General features: G+C 40.9%; 1 protein-coding gene across 22 annotated transcripts in view; it reads right to left on the reverse strand.

The window, feature by feature from the left end:
* The window catches only part of LOC117098431 (transducin-like enhancer protein 4), a 157,632-nt gene extending 132,880 nt beyond the window's left edge, over positions 1–24,752 (reverse strand). For 13 of the 22 annotated variants that reach the window (XM_033237015.1, XM_033237019.1, XM_033237007.1 and 10 more), the window contains exons 1-4: positions 23,689–24,752; positions 22,726–22,823; positions 21,582–21,645; positions 20,364–20,408 (exon numbers count right to left, since the gene is read on the reverse strand). In XM_033237015.1, the coding sequence (XP_033092906.1) occupies positions 20,364–20,408; positions 21,582–21,645; positions 22,726–22,823; positions 23,689–23,733 (252 nt within the window). In that variant the 5' untranslated portion in view covers positions 23,734–24,752. Of the gene's footprint in view, positions 1–20,363; positions 20,409–21,581; positions 21,646–22,725; positions 22,824–23,148; positions 23,346–23,688 lie in introns of those variants that run through there. The other 9 variants (XM_033237020.1, XM_033237023.1, XM_033237014.1 and 6 more) reach the window with 4 other exon arrangements.
* Positions 24,753–25,217: the final 465 nt, after the last annotated feature.

Here is a 25,217-nt window from a genome sequence, read left to right on the forward strand (position 1 = left end):
CCCATATCTGGTTGGCAGAAATATTTATGAGGGTAGGCTTACGAATAAAACCCCTTAAGGTAAGCAGTTCTGTTTTAAGACAGAATTGAGATTAGATAGCGCTACAAATTGAGTGGCTGTATTGTTAGGTATCGATTCAAGCTTAGGGCCCTTTCTGTCTCTCAATTAAGAAAGCATCCCTCGCTAATTTATACTACACAGGGGAAGGGTTGCAAGGACCATGAGACGGCTAGGGAACAGATCTAAAGCGGGATGGGGATGCCAGACTCACTGGCACAGTGGCAGAAGACACGCGCTGCCTCAGTGATTGGAAGGAGTGAGCTCACAGGCCTAGCCCCAGAAAATTTGCTTGTTTTCTACTTTTCTTGCACTTTGACCCAGAAAAGACATTCTCAGTATTTATGTTTTGCTACTGGTGAAGGATCTCCCTTCCTCTTTTCTTGGTGAACACATAGTTGCCCTAGATGCAGTGAATTTTATAAATAGTAGTAAAGAATAAAGAATATCATCAGGCAGGGGGAGGGGAGGCAGGCTTAATTTTAAAGATTCTCAGACAATAACATGGTCCTGAAATTTAAGACTACAGAATAAAAATTCTTCGTGACGTACAGAAGTATGTTATCTTCGATTAAGTAGATGGTAAAAAATGAAAAACAAAAATTATGTCAGAGAATTTAGAAGCACTCAGAAGGATTTAAACAAGTTTTGCATTAACCAAACCACAAACTGCAGTGCTTCTTCCAGCTTCAGTAAGAAGCTACTATTTGTAAACCTGTGTTAACTGCCTTGGACTTAACTATGCTACGTACATTCATACCACCTTGAATTTGATTCTTACCTTTAACCTAACTTGCCTTTAAATTTACCTTTTTATTTTTTAGGTTACACTTTATGAACTTCCACTTCAGTCCATTCTTAAATTATAAAATCACCTGATACAACTTTTGACTGATTAAGTATTCTAAAGCAGGAAAGTAGCTCGTTCCCAAATTGTTACCGATCAGCAAAAACATAATGGTTAACTACATTTGGTTCAATGGAGTTTTTGTTTTGTTTTTTAAAGATGAAGACATTCTCTATGAAGAAAACAGTGAGTTAATTTTTGCACAAGTAACAAGTACCTTATCTCATTCACCCATCTTTAAGAAATAGTTCACAGACCTGCACCAGTCCGCAGACCACTCTGGGTGTCACTACTCCAAAGCAACATTCCTCAATTGCAAACTATAATTTCTTACTGCCTTAGACTTTAGGTGATAGGTACGTTCCTCCAAGGTAACCAAATTCTCCAACACTGCCCTAAGAAATGGAGCATTCCTTAACCTCTTCCCTGGTTTACTTACAGAACCCAAGTGTCTACAGTTGCAAAAACTACTTAAGGGTGGGTGAAGGCTTGGAATATCAGTTCTTCAGACACCACCATTCAGGAGTCTTTCCACTCGGCCATGATGCCTGCCAATGAGAGGCTGAGTTGCAGCAAACAAAAATAAAGAACCACAAACTATAAATAGTATTTTCTTATTTCTAAAAACAATTGCTAAGTGATAGGGTTAAAGTATAGAGTTAAGAAATGTTACAGCTTAAGTATGTTTGAGCTTTGAGTAAGTTGGAGTTGGACTTTTGCTCCCTTAAACTTATGCTTAATAAATTTTCTGCAAAGAATGTACATGCATGAGAAGAAAAATAAAACAAAATGCACTTCATGATTCTTTTTGCCCATTTACCCCAAAATATTAAGAGGTCAATATGGAGAGGGTACCTGTTGAAGAGACGAAAGGAGACAATACAAAAGCTTAAGTATCTGTTGAAGTGGAATGAACTAAGATATGAAGAAATGAAAACCCTCTTCTCTACAGCAAATGTAACAACTCACCAGCCACCAGCTAGAGCTGTCAGGCTGTCTAAAGCGAGGTACTATTAAAATGACTTCAATATGAGGTGTTGTTTCAAAGATGCATGAATCGCCCCCCCAAAAAAAAAAGAAAGAAAAAAAAATGCATGAGTCTGGATGGAGCTTAAGCAATGAGAGGTTATGTAGATAAGATAATACACTATCAATCTTAACATACTAAATGTGGGATATCACTCAGGCAGCACACAGACTCCCACGAACTATATAAACTATACCATGGAGATATAATGTAGAAATGGAAGACATTTTGGCTCCTTGCTACTCAAAACGTGGTCAGTGGACCAGCAGTATCAGTATCACCTGATCTTTCTGTTAGAAATGGAGAGTATCATGCACCAACCCAGACCTACAGAAACAGAATCTGATTTCAGCATGATCCCCAGTGATTTGTATGCACATTGAAGTTTGAGCAGCACTGCTCTAGTTCACTAGTCCTCAACCTTGCTGTACATCAAAATCACCTCTGTAGCTTTTAGAAAAATACTGATGCCTAAGACCCAGATTAGGGGGCTGGGAACCAACATGTTATAAAAAGTAAAAATCCAATCCTAGACCCTTGTTTTACGGATGAGGAACTGAGACTCAGAAAAGTTAAAAGAAAAGTTAATTGGCTGGGTGCAGTGGCTCACACCTGTAATCCCAGAACCTTGGGAGGCCGAGGTGGGTGGATCACGATGTCAGGAGTTCAAGACCAGCCAGGCCAACATAGTGAAACCCTCTCTCTACTAAAAATACAAAAAGTTAGCCTGGGGGCATGGTGGTGCGTGCCTGTAATCCCAGCTACTTGGAAGGCTAAGGCAGGAGAGTCACTTGAACTTGGGAGGTGGAGGTTGCAGTGAGCCAAGATCATGCCACTGCACTGCAGCTTGGGCAACAGAGTGAGACTTCGTCTCAAAAATAGGAAAAAAAAAAAAAAAGTTAAATAATTTACCAATGTCACAGGAAGTTACTGGCTGAATTATGGCTAGATTTTTAAAAATATTTAGGGTCACGTTGCCTATAAGAAGTTGAGGAAACTGTAAAGTTACCAATAAGTCAACAATAATTTTAAAGATCTGGGGTTTCATTTTATCATTAATTTTTTGTGCTATATATTTTATGTATCACTCTTTGAACCTTGACTAGTATTTATTCATGAGGGGGCCATGATCTCCATCAGACACAGCTTATATGATGGAGACAAAGGGATGCCTCTGCCTGGTCAGCAGTTGGAACTGCAGGAATAGCTGTAGGAACATGAGGGAGTTTTTCTTTTGCTTCCTAAAATTCATTGAATCTTCTTTAATTTTCTTTAATACTATGTTTTTAGCAAAAATACAAAGCACTTCAAAACCATCTTTTAAAGGCCTCAATCTAATTTAGACTGAAAAGTCCAAGAACAAGGACAATCACTGTGTTCTGACTGTTTAGAGTTTCCAAGAGTGCAGAACTGATCATGAGCACACCAAGAAATAAACTTTTGCCACAAGTGCTGACCCTTTTGCTTGCTGATGATTATGTCATTAGATTCCAATTGCCTATAAATTAGTGCTAGATACATGGGAGTGTGGTGGGAGGTGTGGGTAGAATGAAGGAAATTAAAGGCTGTGGTCAGACTTGAAAAAAACATCCCATAAAGCAACGTATGTTTCTGACAGTTGAAACAGACTGCATGACAGACAGCAAAACCACATTTCGGTTTTTGTTTTTTTTTTGGAATGGATCTGTGGCTTTATGCCACCAAACAATATTTTGGTTTACCAAAAATGTACTCTATGGCCTTTTTAATTTCATCTTAACTTTCCTTACTATCACTGCTGTTCTCATTCTACCAAGGCAGCTTAAGACAAATGTCTAAAAGGGGTAAAGGTTGAAAATACAGAATATGCCTCACATTAGGGAGAAAAAAGAAGAAAATTAACCACATGCAAATAATTCGCATTGACTAAAGCATCTATTGTAATTTCAGTGTTTAGCTCATCAGGGACATAGCGAACAATGGGAATAATTATTTCTTTTGAAAGACAGTAGTTGCCCAAGACAATTATTGACTCAGCCTTATGTCTACATGAAATTTCTCAACTTAAAAAGGATACACAATCACTGATATCCAGAGTTGTTGGCCAAGTCATACAAGAAATAAAAAATAGAAGGAAGAATGACTGCAGCAAAGAGTTTCAATGATAAACAAATAATTTTGAGGATTCTATACGTATTTCTAATGTTAAAAATCCTTTAGAGATGAAAAAGTTAAAAATCAATTGAATTTACAAATTCCATTATGTCTACAAAGGTAATGGCAGTAACCGAGCAAAATGACAGAAACTCTCTATCTCTGGCTGGGCACAGTGGCTCACCCCTGTGATCCCAGCCTTTGGGAGGCTGAGGTGGATGGATGGCTTGAGCTCAGAAGTTTGAGATTAGCCCGGGTAACATGGCAAAACACAGTCTCTACCAAAAAATACAAAATTTAGCCGGGTATGGTGATGAGCACCTTTAGTCCCAGCTACTCAGGAGGCTGAGGTGGGAGGATCACCTGAGCCCAGGAGGCTGAGGCTGCAGTGAGCCATGATCACGCCACTGCACTCCAGCCTGGGCATCAGAGCAAGACCCTGCCTCAAAAAAAAAAAAAAAAGAAGAAGAAGAAGAAGAAGAAACTCTCTTCTATAGTCCTACAAAGGTCAAATAGTTCAACCAAGGCACATGCCCGTAAAACACAAGAGGTTCTTGGAAGGATTATAAATTTGGCAGGAGAGATGAAAGTAAGGTGATGATATGAAAGCAAAAGAAGCAACAAACTCATTCATTCCCTTCTCTTCCTTCTTTTACTCCCTCCTTCCCAGGCACCATACCTGGCAGCATTATTAACACCAAGTTCTCCCCTTCTAAAGTATCTTTTTTTAAAATCAATGAATGGTACCATGACTCTGTCCCTCTGCAGACATCAATGTCTTAGGGCCTTTCTCCTATGCATTTCCATACTCTTCACCCAATGAAATGTAAGGTCATAGGGATTCCTCCTTTCCAGTTCTACTTCCCTAGTTCAGACTTCACCTCCTCCACCCTGTCCCTCTCCAGTCACACCCCTCTCCACTCAAATCCTTTCAACAGCGTTCACTGACATTTGCTCTCAGGCCTCACGCTAGCTGTTGAGTAAATTAGCAAGACAGATATGGTCCCTTGACCAACTAACTGATTAATCTTTCCTTTCCTTTTTTTTGTAGCCCAAGCACTACCACCAGCATTCAAGGCCTTCTACAACGCATCCCAAACCTATCTTCCCAATTATTCTCTCCTCTACCACTCAAGAAAGCTGGAAACGCTAAACACAGACTGAATATGCACAGCAGTTTCCAGTCCCTGTGGCTTCCACTTGGAAGCCTACCCTTTCCTTTCATCCTGCCTAAGTGCTCACCGTCCTCTGAGGTCTCACTAAAAGTGCCCACCTCCTCTGTAACAGCATCCTTAATCACTCAGGAGCCAGAAAGATTCCCTTCTCTTCCATCTATGCCACAACTGTGTATCCACTGCACTGCTTTGCATTGTTTACAGTGGTCCAAATGACAGAAAAAGACTAGATTCTCATGGAGGCAAGCCTTGTATCTTTCCTAACCTGCTAGCCCTCAAAGCAACCTGCACACACTATAAGGTTAATCAGCATTTGCTGGATGAACAAATGAAAGCCTTTGCATTCCCTCTGAGGTGACCAGGACTACTGGCTCTTGGCAAGTAACCCTCCCAATGAAAGAATAAAACAATCTCATGAAGATTAAGTTATTTTTCATGTTTAAGTATTTAGGTTATAATCTTCTTAAACTTTCTGATAAATCCAATTCCAGGTATTTCCATTTGAGCAGCTAAATATTTCAGTTTAGAAAGTTAATTTCCAGGGTGAGCCTCAAACAGAAAGAAAGTGGCAAAAAAGCATGACTCAAAATGTAAAATCCAGCATCTAAGAAAGTGGGATTTGTAAATCTAATCTGGGAAGAAGGCATAAATGCCACCTCACAAGTGTGCATCCTAAACTGATGCAAAATAACCTAAAAATTGTTGCTTAGATTATAAGAAAACCCTCCTATCAGCTCTGCTTACATCTAAAGCAGGTCTTTACTATAAGCCTCCTAGGCTAGCCATATGGAGCCTTTGGAAATGAGCACCCATATTACAAAAGGAAGGTTTTTGTATCTAATGTACTTTGCCTGCCGCAGCCTCTCCTAAATCTGACACCTCTGAAATGTAAGGAGAAGACTTACAAGCAAGTAGGGTTGCCAAAGGTTTACCTCCCCATTCCCAGAACCTAGAGAAAGGTGGAAGCTTAAGAAGCACACATTGGAATTTGGGGGACACAATTTCTCCCTTAAGAAGCCCAAACAAGCGTTTTGTCTTCCCCCAGCTCACCCAAAAAATGTTCAAGCAAACAAGCAACTACGGAACTGCTCTTGTTTTTTACTAGCCACTTTAGGTTGACTGTATTTTTGGGGGGTTAACTAAGGTAGATATACTTAGAGGTAAAATCACATTCCTAAACAGTTCTCTGTCCCCCCCCAAAAATCAAAAGCCTTTAAAACAGTCACCCACATTCATAGCACAGCATAGTGGAATTTGTCAGGGGAAAAGAAGTCCAAGTAAAAGAGGCTCACTGATCAGTGTCCCCACATTCAAAAATAAAAACGAACCCATGTTGTGGACTCATGTTACTTAAAAAACTCAAGTTTCCATTTTGTGTATTACAGTGTGATCAGGACATGACAAAGACAAGTATAACGTACTTTGCCATAAAGAAAAAGAGCAGAAGGGCTATTTTGCAGTAAGATCTGCCCTAATCCTCAGTTGGGTAGGATCAAGCCAGAAATGTCATGTTGAATTCTCAGGCGGCCCGGTCTATCATATACATCTTGGTACCAACCAGACTGGTGTCCCAGGAACACGGTTGAAATGACTGAGAATGCCCAGAATGGACAAAGGAAGGCTAATAAAGGGCAACACTTCTGAAAAACCTAGACAAGGAGTAAGACTAATTCTAGTGACTTCAATGGGAAGACATGACCAATGGGCCTCACATAAAAAAAATTTCTGCCAATCCAATACCTCCACTGAAAATGTCTCCTGCCTTGTGCGGTAGTAGCACCACAAAGATCTGGATGTTTTTGGTGGAAATCAAGCTGATTTCCAATGAGAAGCTGAACTTAAGTGTGAAAAGTCCCTCCCACCTAGGTTTATCACGGTCCCTTCTTTAGGAAAAGGAAGATTACAAAGGATCATGTAATATCTCCATTCGGAACTTAACTACCACCAACCCCACTCTGCTTACCATCATGGGAAAGGCAGGAAAAAACCAGAAAAGGTAAGTATGGTTTGAAGGATTCTCTCAAACTGACTTAACTAGAGAAGCCAGACAATGCGCATACTTGGCCTTTCTCTACTCAGAGGTCATTATGCCCCCAACCTGTAACTCTCCAGGCCATAAAAAGGCAACATATTTTAATAATATTTTCTTCTCTCTGGAGCAGAGTTTCTGACTGTTGGCACTACTGAGATTCTAGGCCAGCTAAGTCTTTGTTGTAGAGGGCTGTCCTGTACATGGAAATGTTCAGCAGCATCCCAGACTCTACCCACTAGATGCCAGTAGCACCTCCAAGTTGTGACAACCGCAAATATCATCACATTGCCAGATGTCCTCTGAGGAAAGGAACTGCTCCAGTTTGCAACCAGTGCTCTAGCACAGTACCTCCCGAACTCTGTTGTTTGGATTCCAGTTTCCTCATTGAATCAGTAAGGGCTACGGATTCTGCCCCGACAAGACAGGTATACAATTATGCATATAAATTCCAGAACTATATAGAACCTTTCAAACTCAGCCAAAAACCTCCATCTCTCCTCCACCCCAGGCAGGCACTCAAAAGTTTACAGTTCCCTGAACATTCCCGTGTGACATGTGGTTATAAAAGAAGGTGCCTTGCCTGCTTTAGAAATCTCACAGTCAGAGGTACAAAAATATCTAGAGGCCTGTGGTTATCCAGCTAGGGACAAACAGTAGAATCTGTGACAAAAGACGAACCAATGAATGAGTCCACTAATCTAGTGTGTTAATTTGCAAAATAAAAATAAAACAAAATACCCAAATGAGACCAGCTATTATTTTTAACATTTAAGCTCACTGTGTACAGAACACAGCAGCAAACGATTTGCTTTTTCATTTAAAAAACAAGGATAGTCCTGGCGCAGTGGCTCACACCTGTAATCCCAGCACACTGCGAGGCTGAGGTGGGCAGGATCACGAGGTCAACAGATCAAGACCATCCTGGCCAACATGGTGCAATCCCGTCTCTACTAAAAATAGAAGAAAACTAGCTGGGCATGGTGGTGCATGCCTGTAATCCCAGCTACTCGGGAGGCTGAGGCAGGAGAATCGCTTGAACCCAGGAGGTGGAGGTTGCAGTGATCCGAGATCGTGCCACCACACTCCAGCCTGGTAACAGGGTGAGACTCCATCTCAAAAAAAAAAAAAAAAAACACACACACACAAGGATAAACAAAAAAGTTTACCGTAGTCACTTATGAGGCATTTATTGCCAGTGGTTCAGAACCAGAATGTAGGCTCTCAAGCCAGAATGCCTGGCCTTGACACCCCTACTCTATAACCTACCAGCTATAAAACCCTGGGCAAATTTCTCAGCTTCTCTTTACCTTAGTTTCCTCATACACAATAAGGATTAATCAGATCTCTCCCTCAAAAGATTACAAATTAAACAAATTAATACATCTGAAGCATTTAGTGCTTTACCTGGTATCCAGTGGGCACTCGATAAATTTTAACTGCTCTTATTATCACTAACACTTGCCCAAGATATACATATGAAAAATCTGTTAACTATATGTAGTTACTGATGTGCTCTTAGCCTACAGAAGGACCGGTAAGATGCAGCTACAACTGCGAAAAAAGCAACACCGCAAATGGTTCTAGGCTGTGAAACACTGGCAATATGAGGATTATTTTAGCTGTCCACACAACAGCCTGACACTGTTCAAAGCGAGATTCTACAAAAATACAAAAACAACAAAAAAAAAACTGACTGTATTTCCTCTTATAAAAAATATCTTAAAACTTAACTTACTAAAATGGCATGCCTACAGTACCAAGCAATGAAAGTAGGGAGGAATTTTATTTTTAAGCTGGTCATTTAAACATCATATGATGTTAAGAGTTGAAAGATATCTTAGAAATAAATCATCTGGCAAAGCATGAATCCAATTCTCAATTTTAAAAATGCCAATCAGCAGCTCAAGGACCTGTAGTAGACTGAGATAAGAACTCCCACTCTCTGATTGCCTATCTAGGCCTTTTTTGCTCATCATAGAGCCAGGCCCTCCCTAAGAGCTCAGAAACAAGGAAAGCTTACATAAAGGTGACTGATACTCAGAACATGTGATGCCACACGAAATGTAATAAAATGAAAAAAATTAAACCATTCCTTTAGTGTTCCATCATCCATTCACTCATTTCTTCTACTATATTCCAGGCATTGTTTTAGGGGCTAGTGGTACAGCAGTGAACAAAACATATTCTTCTGTATACAAAAATATAGTCAGAATGAACAAGGTATAGTGTTTGATAGCACAACAGAGTGACTACAGTCAATAATTTATTGTACATTTAAAAGTAACCAAAAGAGTATAACTGGAAAGTTTCTAACACCACAAAAAGGATAAATGCTTGAGTTGATGGATAGTCCAGTTACCCGAATGTGATTATTATGCATTGTATGCCTGTATCAAAATAGTTCATTTACCCCATAAATATATACACCTGCTATGTACTCATAAAAATTAAAAATAAATTTATTTTTTAAAACCAAAACCACATTCTTCCTTTTTGGAACTACACTTTAACGAAGGAACCTGATCTTTACTGTGTCTTTGATTTGTAAACTCAAAAAGGCCGAGATTAAACATTTCTCCCTTCTATTTATGACTAAGCCATTCATTTACAATGAATTTATCTTCCCGAAGGAAAGGATCCCCGATGGGACAAAGCAAGAAAGTCCTGAGGACTTGAGATGTCAAGCTCACTGCAAGTCACAGTTTACAGACATGCTTTACCTCAAGCTAGAGAAACTGACATCTACATTAGATTCTGGAAGAGTAACCCCCGGAGCTAATTACACAACAGGTAATAAACTACTACATAGCCCCTTTGCACATCTTTGGAAGAAAATTATTGGATCACATTATAATTCATACAATTTCATGAGTCATACAATTAAGTTTTCCTTTTTTTTTTTTTGTGACGGAGTCTTGCTCTGTTGCCAGGCTGGAGTGCAGTGGTGCGATCTCAGCTCACTGTAACCTCTGACTCCCTGGTTCAAGTGATTCTCCTGCCTCAGCCCCCCAAGTAGCTGGGATTACAGTCACCCGCCACCACACCCAGTTAATTTTTGTATTTTTACTAGAGGCAGGTTTTCACCATGTTGGCCAGGACGGTCTCTATCTCCTGACCTCATGATCCACCCACCTCAGCCTCCAAAAGTGCTGGGATTACCGGCGCGAGTCACACGCCCGGCCTAAGTTTTCTAATATATGCCAAAGGAAAAGTACAAAAACTAATCACTTTAAAGATTTTATTTTATATATACTTTAATATTACATGTTTTATGAAAATTGCTCTACTTCTGTGTCAACATTACTTTAGTCTGAACGCTGGCCATAAGAGAATCAATGAATTATAAACCACCTACTAATTAAGCGTAGAACTTTGTCATCTAACATCTGCATCTCACTGTGTTCATCCACAGGATGGGGGGAATGCTTTATTATTGGGGTATACATGAAAAAAAATGGATGAGAAAGTACCTTATAAAAAATAAAGTATTAATATCATATAAATATACATTTCTACCCTAGGCACATTAGGTAATTTTGGATTTTAAAATTTCTGAAAGCAAGTGCTAAAAGAGACTTTCTAAGACCGAAAAAAAAAAAAAAGTCTCAATTTCTGTTCACTGGGTTACAGCAACAAACCAAACCGAAATGGTCATTTTAACCAAAGAGTTAAAAGAGATTCTGGCCTTCATTTACACCCTAATCTAAAGCTGAGAAAAGCGTGGCCCTTAAAGGTACGGTACTCAGCAATACCACAAAGCTGGTTACTAGCAAGGCCAGAAGTAGAATCTGAGGCTCCGGAATCAGTCAAGCATTTGGGGAGAGAAGTAAAGCTGATGATGAAGTATTCCAAACATATCAACTGGAATAAGGCAGAAATATCTATCATACTAGCGTTCTGACCTTCAGTTAAACCCAAGATCTATTTTACCGGCTAGCTGATTTCAAGCAAGCTGTTTAAGCTCTGTGTCTCAGCCCCCGCATACGTAAAATGCAAATACTACTACTACTATAATCTCATAAGATGGTTGTAAGAATAAGTCAAATACTATCGACACGATAAGCAATCTAAAATTGCTTAGTTATGGTTACTATTCTTTCAACATTATTCTATCTCTACTAATAAAAAAAAACTAAGACATTTTCAAAATTCCTTGTCCCTTGAAAAGAACTAAAAGCTTGCATTTTTTACTGATTTGCAGGGAAGTTAGCTAAACACAACACAATATAGTCAAGATCGATATTGCCCCACATTCATTCAAACCACAGGTACACAAGACCTATTAATGGTAAAAGAATTCTTCAGATTAAACACTGACTAGTGATATAGTGATGTTCAAAATGAATTTTAAATTCTGTTCGGAACGATTCATGTTTTCATCTTTAAAAAGGCAGACTCAACATACTAAAATACATATATTCTACTTCAGCTATACTAACTTGTTCCTGAAAGGCACAGCAAGTTCGGTTACTTTTGCTTCCTCTTTCCAAGTATCACTTTTTCACAAACTAGTAGACAACACACACCTGAGTATGCTTGAGATTCAGTATTTGTTATCTATCTTGCAACCTCAATATACCCTTGAAAATATTAAATCACACATATTCTTCGCTAGCTCTAACTGCTATTCTCTCATTCACCAAATATTTTATTGCGCACCAGCATCTACTATGCGATAGGCACAGTGCTCAACACCAGCTACACAGCAGTAAACAAAGAAAGCTCCTGTTTTCATGGAGCTTACAATCTAGCACAAGAGAGAGACAGGCAATAAACAGGTATGTATCTAATATAGTGTGTTTGCATGGTACAGTTCAGAATGCCAGCCAGCCAGTTTTATGAAGCACTTTTCTAAAAGTGGACCTTGGCTTTATATTTCAATATTGCTGATCCTAGATTCCCTTTGGGCAGGGCATAGGCAATGGGAGGGTAGAAGGGAGGGGAGGGAGAAGCTGTACTCAAACACAAACATAGATCAGATCTCTCACTAGACATGACAGTGTAACACTCTTGGACTGCCAGTAGCATCACCATGCTCCTCATGTTGCAGAAAGCCAAACGCATTACAGAAACAAGCACATTATTTGCTGTTTGGAAACAGCATGGTCAGCGAAGGGAGCCCTGGAAGGGAAGTCAAGAAACCTACTATTTCCTCTTCTGCCAGTGACTCTCACTATGCAACCTCGGGCGCATTCGCTGACCTGCATGAACTCTGGTATCCCCACCCGCGTGCTGATCCTCCCTGACTGTGACACTGGGCTAGTCTCTTAAGCCCTTAAGCCTCAGTGTCATCTGTTAAAGGAGGCCAGTAGAATGACACTGCTTGGCAAACTGTTGGGTACTCCACTGACAGAAGCTATTTAAATAAATACATGGATCCAAGCTTGCTACCTGCTTTACAGAACATGAGGAAGATTAAAGAGAACATATAAAATGCCTTAAGCTCTCTGTAAAGAAAGGGTGTTACAGAGTACTAGTGCTCATAATTTCTACTATGACTATTCTTTCCAGTTATATTTTCTTGCAGTTTCAAATTCAATAATCAAAATCATCCACAGATCTTCAGAAACAGAACACATAGTTAGAAAATTAGGACAGAACCTGAATTACAATAATAATAATAGTTAAATAAGCCTGCTAAGAAATCAGAAAGCCAATATCCCTCCTCCTCCTTCCCCAACCTCTCACTTTGCCTAGGCTGCTGCAAGCAACAGGGCCCTGCAGAGGTCCCAAGCATACCACAGTCAGCCCAGGTTGGGGATAGAGTATCGTCTTGCATGGGAGAGAAGTTATCCTTTCCGTGAAATGCAGAAGCTGCCTCCACCGTACAATTCTTGAAGTGCATGGGGGCAAATCCTCAAAAAGAGATGACAATGCGATCCACTCACCAGAGGACAGGGTACCTAAGGGGTATCACAGAGTACTTCTGCTTCTTTGACGAACCAGCTAAGAAAATCCACACCCTGCCCATGTGTCACCCCGGATGGAATAAGGGTTACACAGTGCAGCTCTCCACGGATAAGTTTTGGCTCAATGATATAGAAATAGCAAGAGCCTGGCATAAATGCTGGGTCAGTTCCCATGAAAACAGAGAGAGTATATAGATTTGTGGTGATGAATGCCAGCTAAATCCCTCTTCACAGATAGAAAACAACTACTACTGACAGCTATTACGAAGGCAAAGACAAAACAGCTCTAACTTTGGCTTTTGACTAAAACCTCTGAGGCCCTTCCCCTTTAGAGTAATAATTTCATAAACTCTTTGCAGTGTACTTACTTCGAACAAGTCCTAAGCCTTGCAAACTGTCATTATCAGTGTAAATACTCCATTGCCCATGCCTAAATGTGCTGCCCCCTGCTTCTCTCCAACAGCCCGGCTTACAAAACTGATAATAACTTAGCCAGTATAGGACTACTGAATCTACCACCACTGCTGGAACGCTGAAGTCATTTTAAGAGGGTGTGTAGAGGGATCAAGAAAGTGCCTTCCAGAACTCACATCCCTGTCCCTCTTTTCTCTAACCACCAAATACATTATTGCTGTCCAGAAGTGGTAAACCAAACCATCAAACCATATCAAAGGCAAAAAAAAAAAAAAAAAAGCCACATTAAAAACAAACACAAATAACTTATAAATGCATTTTTTTAAACTTTTAATTCCCAACTGGTTTCCTCTACCTATGTTATAGCACAAGAAAAAAAAAAAAAGAAGAAATAAAAAAGACATATTCTAGGAAAGCAAAGATTAAATGAAGAATGTGAAGAACAATGGGCTGGTGCCTGTACTGTCTCCTTCACCAATGCTGCAACAGCACCTAGAGATGTAGCTCATTAGTCCGGTCCCTCAGTCCTAGGCAGCTCAAAGTGATATATACCTAGACACAAAGAACTTTGCCCATCAAAATAATACATAAAAATAAACAATATCCAGCAGGGATTAAGGGGCAGTGAAAAGGAACTATCCTTTTGTTTGAATGCTGCAAAGAAATTCCTTTAACAGTAAAAGCAAAACATCTGCCTTCATTTTAAACTGAGTTGTGTGATTTCCTGCATCTACCAACCTCTTTCTAAACTACAAAGAGGCTACAAAACATCACATTTTCCCCTCCCAGCTTCCCCCTTCAAAAGCTCACAAGATGGTGATTAACAAACAGCCCCTTGTCTGTAGGCACTCTCATAAGCCACAGGAAAAGATAAAAGTTAAAGAGAAGAACAATTTTGTAAACAAATGAGAAATAGGTTGCCTAGGGAGGAAGCAAATTCCATCTTGATAAGCAAGCAGCTCTCCTAGCCCTTCTGTAGGAGATTCCAAGTGAAAGCAAACTCACCCTCTCACCCACTGAAAGCAGTCTGGATGCAGAGGGCAGGCTGAGCCATCCATGCACTCTAGGCAGTTGCAGAGAATCCCCCAACTCAAGAGGTTCTGCGTATAAGCCTAAAGTTCAGGCACTCTCTATTCCAGGAATGAACTGGGGCCTGAATCTCTAACCCATGGCAAACCCATCTCCCTGGAGATATCCTCCCAGGTAAATTTATTTGAAGTCCTGAATCCACCAACTATTAGCTGTATCACCTTGTGCAGAGCTGACCCTGTTTAATCAACTTTTGAATGGATATAATCCCTCTCTTAGGATCATTATGGGAACTAAAGATAAGAATTTTGGCAGTGTGCCCAGATCAGTGGTAAGCACAAGCCAGGTATGTAATAAACGTTTACTTCTAGTGAAAGGAAATTCCAATTTCACTCAAGAATCACTGTCTTAGGTGAAAAATCCACAGATATCCTCCTATGATATCTCTAGAAAGACAAAAGAATCCATCATAGCAGAAGGAAAAAGGGAACTCCCCACAGTATTCGGAAAACACGTACCCTAAAACATACACACACCCTAACAGGTTAAATTTCATCCTCTAGCTCTGCTTTCCGTGCAGGTGCTGTGAGAAGTAAAAGGATAGCTCATTGGGTGCTGCCCAAAGTGCTTCCACTTACTTATCAACTGCCCTAAAGCTAGATCCTCTGAAGGGTTTTGGGAAAAAATCTAATTTAAAACCCACACTCATTTAGATTTACTAAACAGGAGTAAATGAAGTTGGCCTCCTATTTTAAAATGCCCAAATGAGAAGTAAGGGTGGGGGGGGGAACCACCAATACGCTTCACTCCGTTAATATTCATTGTGGAATATTATCAGAGTGTAAATAATCTTAAATTAGAAAAGGTGGCTTTAAACCTTAATGAAAACCAAAAACAAAAGAACCCTTCCCACCCCCACACACACGATCTTATAATTGCATCTGAAGTTTATGCAGGCATCAAAATTTCACTTGCAGTCTTTGAGATTTTATAGTCTAGTAGTATCCGCCCACTATTCAGGCCCTCTAGATTATTTCCTCATGTTTATGAAGCAAGACAAAGTTCTGTCAGCAAAATCTTCCTTCGTTTACTAGTTACTTTCAGCTAGAACACCCCATCTTCGATGATAGTCCACTCTATTATACAAGAGTTCAATTATACCTATCTCTGAAAAAAAAAAAGCACTGGGTAAGAATACAACAGACACATTTGTGCCTCCATACGAAAACACCTACTCCTCCATCTACTCTTCTAAATCTAAGAGTACACAATAAGACAGAAGATGTGCAAAAAACTGGCAAGGTTCAAAAAATAAAAGTTGTAAGGGAAATTTGGTCTAAATCGAACTTTTTCGACGAACTCCACAGCAAGCAGTGTCCCCAAATAAATTTACTGCACCCTAGAATCAAGTACACTCAAGGCTAGAATGTCATGCCAGTCATATATTACTTCAATCTCAATAAATCTCTTCTTACTCTCCAAATCCTAGCTGCTTTCTAAAATAGTTCACTAAAAAACACCAACCTAATTAACAACAGCTTCCTCTGCAACAGTGGCCTTGATTTCACTTATTTACACATTAACTGCAGCCTGCTTTTGGCCAATCCAGTCTATTCTCTGTACCATGCCGAGCCTTTTATCTGTCCTGGACAGCATTTTCTCCAGCAGATGAAGTAGATGCCGATTGATTTGCTGTCGAGCATGGTAAATTAATAGCAACAAATTGCTGAGGGCCCGTCTCGCTGCTCCACCATGCTTCGGCAGTTTTGCTTTATTTGCTCCATGATGGGCAGCAGTCGGCCTCTTCAAGTCAATTTCTTCTTAACAACCTGCAATACTTTTCAATGGTGAAAATAGAGCTGTTCCTTGTAAGTCAGAAATCAATATCTTATTGCCCTTAGAAAATGCTAAACAAGCAGTATTGGCAATCCACTTGGTACTACAGGGTATCAGATATAATGCAAATCCATACTGCTTCCCTCCTTGTAGTTATTACAGTTTGCTAAAAGGTTCCTAATGTCATTTATCATCATTTACCGTCGACCAAAGAGGCTATGATTATGATATCCTATCAGTTGGCAAGGCCCTTTCATTTCTATTCAATTAATATTTTAGCAGCACTCAAATGGTTGTGGCCCAAGTCTCGTAATAAAATTTACATGGCTTTAAGTGAAACAGGAGTTGTCTTGCTTTGATTAAATACATATATATGTATATACACACACACATACATATAATACACATACATATAAAATACACATACATATACATATAAAAATACACACATAAAACATACATAAATGTGCAGTACTTACTTTTAGATTCTATGTGTTTCAGATTTCTAAAATTTCCTAATGATTACTAAAATTCAAATGAAGAGGCTTTCACACTGTAGAATATTAGTAGAATATTAACTATAAGGAAGGCATAGATGTTCTCATTCTCCTCTTTTCAAAAGGTGGTATGTTCATCTCCATCTATAGTTCCTATAGGTTTAATTCACACACCTACTGTTCCTAATCTATACCCAATACTCACTTTTTAGAATGGCAACCACTGCTGTCAGAGTCCCTCAGTGAGGACTTCTTTAATGACAGCATTACAGGTGAAAGATGGGAACAAGCAGCATTTAGTAACGCCAGCAACTCCATGCATCATCCCACTGCCCCCATCACCACCGACCCATTTAGAAGTCACTGTATTTACAAAGAACAATCAGCAGAAAAACTTAACAACTAAACCCTGGGTCAGTTGTCTCATACAAAACAAAAAACAAAAACCGCACACTTAGGGAAATCCTTAGGGAGTAAAGGCCTATGTTCTTTCATTTTTAAAAATTCCATTTTGAAGACGTCACACTAAAAGATGTGCCATTTCTAATCATGTCCTATTTGTCATCTTCACTTTTATGCTAGAACTTGAGACAGTGGCACAGCATTAATTCCCATTATAGCCTAGAATACTCCATCCTAACTTTTTTTTTTTTTTGCTTCATCTGCTTAGCTCTATCAATCCTAAAGATTACCAGAAATTTAGATTCATATTTTATGTTCCAATTCCAAGTCATGTCACCAAGTTCTCCTTTAAAAAAAAAATCCACTAATTCTACCAGACTAATGCTATTTACTCAGTTACCAAAATTTAAATTAATTATGTTCTCAAACATAATTGTTAAAAATTGGCAACATTATGCAGGCTTAATTAAGATTAAATCCAATTTACTAAATGTACTTTAATTGGTACTAATTACATTAGCTTTCATTTCGGAATGACAAATTCCCCATAGGTTTCATTTTATAGTTCTCTATCAGAATCAACACAGGGTGACTGATGATGAGCATCACATAGGAAGGGGAGGAGGGAGAATACTGACCTCCACCCTGTTTGTCTTCACTTCACACTTTTATCCTTTTATCAATTTGCTAAGTCACAGAGTCATGACTCCATCACAACCATCATTTTCTGTTCCAATGAAAAATTTCTCTAAAAATAAATATTCTGTGGCTAGCAGCAGCCAAGAAGAACAGGAACGTTAACCAAAAAATACACAAAGGTTTCAAATATCAGGGCCACCAATTACTAGGGTACTTCCAAGGACTCCCGGGACTCCTACTCTTGAACCCTTCGAGACACAAATCTAATAAGTGAATAAACCTAACCCGATCTTGAGAACTAGGCCCAATTATGCCACAGGGCAACTTCCCTGCATTATTGCTGCTTTCCATTACAAGGGTATCCAGCGAGTACATCTGGAAGAGAGGCTAAGAGGAACTAAGGCTGTCTGCCTAGGAAAACAAATAAAGACAGATATGCCTCTATGCTTAAGGGGGAGAAAGAAAGAAAATATAATAAGTAGGTGGTTTGCAGGGCTGTCTGTATTTCATAATGTGATAAACTGCCCTCAGGATTCTTGATATGATTGAATTTAAAAGCAAAAGAAAAAAAGGGAAAATGTACTGTTCTCAATTTTAAATGGATGGCATTTGAGGCCAGCTGGACAAGAAGATGACAGAATTATAGTGGTATAAAATGTGTAAAATTAAGGGCTCTCATATACCCCCTTGAAAAAGAAATACATACAGCCAAATATAAGCTATGTGCTTCTTAGAAATGTAGATGGTACAAGGAGACCTGGAAACTAAGTGGTTAGGGTAAACAAGATACAGAAGGAGAAACAAAGGGACTAAATTAATCATCTGGTCCAATCTTTAAAAAGACACTAATTAATTTTGGAGAGTGGGGTGTGGACAAAGAAAGAGACACATACAAGATCCAGACCTCAAGGAAATGTAATGAGATAATTAACAAACAGTATCTCTCATGTAATTTATTCCTGTAAGGTAGAACTAAGAGAAGTCCATCCATCAGGACTGAACAGATTTTGTTTAAGCAGAAGATATTTACATTACTAATCTAAACAGAAATGGCAAAGATGCCAAAATAAGAATTTAATTTCAACAGACCATTCAAACTATACTATAATGCTAATATTGACATAACCAAATACCGTGCAAAGTAAAACAGTATCTCAAATTAAAAGTCCTCAGTGTAAGCAACGTCTCATTTTTTTCCAACTTTTTCTTTTCAAATACTATTCATCAGATTGCCTTTATTGTCCAACAGCCATCTTCTAAAGATCTACTATCTGGGGATGTTTTGAGCATGCGGAAAGTAACTATAGCCAAAAAAGAATCCATAAATAGTGAAGGCCTAATAGTATGTGCTCATTTCATGTTTTCTCAACTTAGAAAGTAATGACATCCACCTTGACCATAAACAAGAAATGAAAAGCAGTAAGTTTTCCCTTGTCTTTTTCCCAGCAGGCAAACACATACCTATTCTGAAATGGCTGATGAGACCTGAAGTACTTCCACTAGGAGATCACCAAAAATAAATATTTCCTAGAGGAATTATTATTGCCAAACAACATTTTATATATATGTATGTATATTTGTGTGTGTATATATATATAGATACATATATACGTGCTATTATTCTTCTGTCTAGGAAATTTAAGCCAAACCATTTTATTATTCAGTCTCCTGCACAAAAAGAAGGCTGTTTGAGTCATATCTCTCAGTGCTTTCTGACTAATCATTATCTTTTTTTTTTTTTTGCTACTGAACTAATTGCTAGATTTTAAGACCAATGTTGAACCTTATCACATCCTCCTGTCAGGCTCATTTACTCTGTACAAATTTTGGAAGCAACGGTTATAGTTCTTGGTAAGACCCAAGTAAGTAGCCTCAGGGGACCAGTACAAGGATTTTACATCAATTTCCTTTGTAGCTCCACAGATTTCACTTTCATCCTCCCAGCTCACCCTCTATCCATTCTTTCACATCAAGCCTACGAAGGCGCCACACAATTTAATTTTACTTTTTAATATTTTCCAAGAAAAGCTCTTTCACAAGACAAGTTTGCAATGCCCAAAATACATAAAGCAACTCTTTCAGAATAACAAGAGGATTTTAAAATTTAGCATCCTGCTTTTGAAAGTGTACAAAGTTTAATATGTATTGACTTTCTAAAATAACATTTTTAAATTATAAAAATTAGGATAATATGAAAGAAAGATGGGGAGCCACACATGAAAAAACAGCATTTTCTTCACTACCCAGTTTTTTAAACACAGGTAGCCACAACAGCTTGCAGAATAAAACTGCAAAAACATACAATTTTCTTTTCAAAGTATACCAGTATTACTGTCATTTAAAATGGTTATAAAAAAATAACTTACCTGCTTGTGCATTTCTATATTCAACCCATAGGACATTTCATAATACTGTCAAAGAAGGAAAAGCAATTAAATGCGTGGCTTTCATCAAACAATCTCCCTAGTTTGTTCAAAATGCCCCAAGTAAATCTGAAACAAACATAAAAGTCTCACCTAAACCAGTATCTTCATATAACCTACGCCAATAAATCAACAACCCACCGCTATCTTTAACCACCTTAAGACACAAATTCAAAGAGAATACTCACAAAACTAAGAAACATTAAATTCAAACACAGCATTCTTAACATCTCCAGTTGTCTTTATACATCCCAAGCAGATGCATCAAAAAAGTCTGATGAAAATTTGGTATCCTATGGATTCTTAATTCCTAGGCACAGCAGGCAAGTTAACAGCAAAGAATGTCTCATACAAACGCTGATGTTTTGAAAGGAAGGTTGGAAAAGGTGATGCTACTTAAGAGTTTGATTTCTGATTTGTTAGTATACTGCTCATATTCACATATTTAAAGCAAAAAAGCTAGATAGAAAAATAAATGAGTGGGTTATTCTGGAGCTTTCTTGGACAATCATAAAAATATGCTTCCTAATACTTCTGTAAAGGCAGATCTGGTTTTCTGAATGTGTAGTATAACTGGCATAGAAATTCTGGCAGAATAAATAAATCAGTTATACAGGAGACTACAATGTTCCTCAAACCAATATAACACTACAGAAATTGAAAACACGCAAATATAAACGTAATAGCAACATAAAGAGAAAAAAATTTGAAAAATGGTCTGCTGTCTTTCCTTATCCATCACTCCTTTTCAAAGAAATAAGACATTAAAATGTTAACAGCATACAGAAAAACTGGCTAAAGTTGTTTGGAGCAAGAGCAATAAAACAACAAAGAAAACCACTAACACAGAAACATTTTTGCTTGTGACTAAACAAAACAAACGAGGTTTTGTTTTTATTTTTTTTCTATCTGTAAAAAGAAAACACAGAAAATTATACCCCATGTGGCTGAACTTTCTGAAAATTCCAATCAAAGCCAGTTGTCAAAGGCAGGTTATAACATTCTAGAATTACAGGTTGCTAACAGACACATTCCCACAACTTCAACTACACTGGCAGGGTGACTGTGATCTATCTTGCAGCCTCCAGCAATTTAAACGTATTCTTGTTTTTGGTATTCCAAACTAATAGGCACTTTGAATCTGTGACATGGTTTTCTTACCATGACATAATGCCGCTGCATCTCTGTCTTCTCACTGGCGAGTTTCTCACATTCCAGCTTCAGACTGATCAAGACATAAGATACTCTAAGTACAATGATCTTAACTTACATCCTTCAACTTTTAAACACATATTTTAAATCTCACTTAAAAACAACTAAATCAACAATCAAAATACCCCCATCATTATGGAAAGGGAAGTTCAGGAAGGGGGTCACTGGAACCAGTCTGGACTTGCCCCTTCAATAAGGATCGTATATGTGGTTTTTGTTTTTAGGATTTTTTTTTTAATTAAGTTTTAAGGAAACAAATCCTCTAATCAGTTTAATTCAGGAACTTCCTCCAGAATTGAATATTCACTTAATAAAACAAACACGAAAATAAACCTCAATAATGACTGCACATACAAGCACAAATAAGTCCTCCGAAATGTCACAAGGGAGTTTCTTTAATGTTCTACAAAGAGATTAATGGAAATACGAATCAAGCATGTCTTATGAATGATGTCTTGTTTTTTTCCCTCCAAAACACACAGACAAGTGGAATACCACCACCCAGGGGCAAAGTGTCAATCGGGTTCAGTGGCTTGTTTTGGTTCTTGTCTTTATGAAATAAGAATTAGGCATCATTAAAAAGCCAGCCAAAGAAAAATGTCTCAAAGGCACCCTAAGTCTAAAAATCGTCTATAAGATGAAACCATTTTTTTCAGCATAAAAGTAATGAAATCGCCCACTCCGACTTCCCTGGGCTCTCAGCTCTTCAGTGGAATGGCAGAAAGAAGTGAGAAGGAACCAAGTCCGGAGTAATAAAGAACCAAGGATGTCAAAAGGCCCCAGAATCTCCCCAGCCTTTCATTCTCCTGGCCCCAATAAATCAATATCGAAAGTTTGGCCTCAGCGTTTTCCAAGTCTCCCCAGTTTCAATTGTTCTGCCTTCTTTTTATTTAGGGTAGAAAAAAGAAATGTTTAATTTATTTACACCTGCCTAAGGAAGGAGGCCTTAATTTGCCCTTTCTGCCCACCGAGAAAAAATAATAATAATACCTTTGTGACGCCCCCACAAAAAAGGAGGAGGGTGTTTGTGTGTATTTGTGGGGGAGACAAGAGCTAAGCAAACAGGAGGATCAGCTAAAGTCAATATCGTTACCTGTGGTATTGAGCCTGTAAAAACTGAAACTCTTCCTTAATCCGATCACAGGATTCGGAAATTGTAAATTTAAAGGGTTGAGCAGGCTGATGCGGTGCCTGAAGAACAACAATAAAATATTTAATTAGCCCACATCACAGGCGAAGCAGGGAGACGGAGAAAACATACCACGCGGCGTTAGCGGGGAGTTGGGGGGGTCATCGCGCACGCAAGCAAAGAGCGATTAAAACTCTCCTCCCGCAACCCTCCTCGCGCCCAACAGCCCAGACAGGGACTGGTTTCGAGGTGGTCCCGGACCTCCGCGTACTCCCGCCCGCAGCCCTCCCTCCGCGCCCTGGACCCCAAGGGTTCGAGCCCCATCTCCCCTCCCCGGCCAAAGACAGGCGCCCAGGGACCCGAGCGCCGCGCCCACTCCCTCCTCACCCGGAATCGAAACTGGCCCGTCGGGGGTACCCGCGCCATGGCGTCGGGCTGCGGTCAGGCCGGGGAAGGAGGGGGGCGGCAGCCACCCTCTCGGCTCGTTTTGTCGCTCGCTCGCTCGCCCCGGGGGCCCGCGGCGCGAGGGGCCGGCGCCCCGCACTTCCGAGCCGCAGCCAGCCCAGCAGCGTCGCCGCCGAGGGCGCCCTCCCCGCCCGGGCGCGGAGTCGCGCCTCCTTCATCGCTCGCCGCCCCCCCCTCGAGGAGTCGCGGCGCGGGGACCGCAAACGGCTCGGCGCGGCTTCCAGGGGCTTCAAAGACAACAATAAGAAAATGGCTACAACTCAATTGCCTCTCCGCACCCCCTCCAAGGGCCACCACGCCGGGGGCTGGGGGTGATGGCTGGCGGGCGGCTCCCGACGCGGGGCGCCGATTTCGGGCGGCTCTCCGCGCCCCTCCGGCCAAAAGACACAACTCGGTGCGCAGGGGGCGACGCGGGGAATCCCCCAGCGCCCGGCGAGCCCGCGCCCCGCTGCCCGCACTCACCGGGTGTCTGGTCTGCGGGTACATCTTGCTCAGGTCGCGAATCATCCAAGCCGATTTAGTTGGCTGCGCTCGGCAGAGGCGCGCGGCTCATTGGCTTTAATGGCCCCGAGGAGGAGGCGGCCGCGGCGGCAGAGGCGGCCGGCTCGGTCTGAGGGGCGGCTCGGGCGGTCCCGGCCCCCGCCGGGTCTCGCGTGACACGGGCGGCAGGAACGGGCGGCGGCGGCTGGGTGCCTGCAGCCGGGCCGCTCCGCATTCCCCGCGGGCGTCACTGGCCCGCCGCGGGCATTGTCCGGCGCGCGTCTCCCGAGGCAACGCTCCGACGTTCAGCTCCGCCGAGGCGCACCCGCCGAGCCCGGCGCCGCGGCCGCCGCTCACCCAGCCGGGAAAGTGCGAGCTCCGCGTCCCACCGCCCGCCGGCAGCGCCGCTCGCTCGCTCTGCGTCCCACTCCAAACTTTTTTTATTTGTCTTTTAATTGGTTGTTATTCCTCCGAATGAATGATCTTTCTTCTTCCCTAAAAGCAAACACAAACTCCTTTGGTTCGGAAGAGGTCTCGGCGGTGCTTTTTGGTTTCTCTGGAGATTTTTTTTCACTTCACAGCAACGATCTTTTAAAAGGCACCTTTTAGCTTCTTTTACCACATCTCATTTCCTTATTTTTCTTCCTTCCTGTTTTCTTGTCTTTTTTTTTTAACCCCAAATTGAAGGGGATTATAAAAATAAAAGAGTGAAACGCTTGCGGCTTTTTTTTTTTAATTCTCTCTCCTTTCAAACTCTGCGAACACCACCTCAAAATAATATACAAGTGTGTGAGAAAGGGGGAAGAAAGCAGCCAACAACCCAAACACCCGCTCAGAACAGCTCTAACAACACGCTCTGTGTAGGTGACTTCTTTGACCAAATTTAGCAGCAGCTAATCATTAACATTCTGATACATATTCACAATCTTCAGCGGAGGGGGCCGTGGAGCATCCCGGGAGATGTAGTCCGCCCCAGGCGACTCTGCCTGAAAATACTGCCAGATTGACTACAATCACCGGCCCGCCACGCGAGCGCTCTGGGGCGCTCTCCAAGCGCTCCGCCCACCCCCTTTGCGGTAGGCGTCTCCAGCAACCAATCAGAGGTGGGTGAACATTAATCGCCGTTCTATGTTAGTGCCCATCATTTCACTGCTGACAAATGGCAAGCCAGCGGGGAGGAGCCAACCCAGCTGAAACCCACGTGGGGGCCGGGCGTCGCCTGTAGCTCCGACCAATTAACGAAGAGGAATGAGGTTGGCGGAGGCGGGGCGGAGATGGCCCGCCCAAGGTGGAGCTTCGCCTTGGCTGACGTTCCTTAGCGCGAGCGTTCGAACCGGGGAAACATTTGTTCAGCTGTCAATCAAAGTAACGTGGGGCTGAGAGAATCCGCGGCTGCTGCTGTTGCTGCTGCCCTGGCTGCATCTTCAGAATTAGGTGTTGGTGGCGGTGGTGGCGGCAAAATAAAGAGGGTGGAGGGGGCGGTGAGCCTGGGGGCTGGTCAGAAGATCTCC

Source organism: Trachypithecus francoisi, unplaced genomic scaffold, assembly GCF_009764315.1.
Source record: "Trachypithecus francoisi isolate TF-2019V2 unplaced genomic scaffold, Tfra_2.0 Lachesis_group16, whole genome shotgun sequence".
Classification (NCBI taxonomy): Eukaryota; Metazoa; Chordata; class Mammalia; order Primates; family Cercopithecidae; genus Trachypithecus; species Trachypithecus francoisi.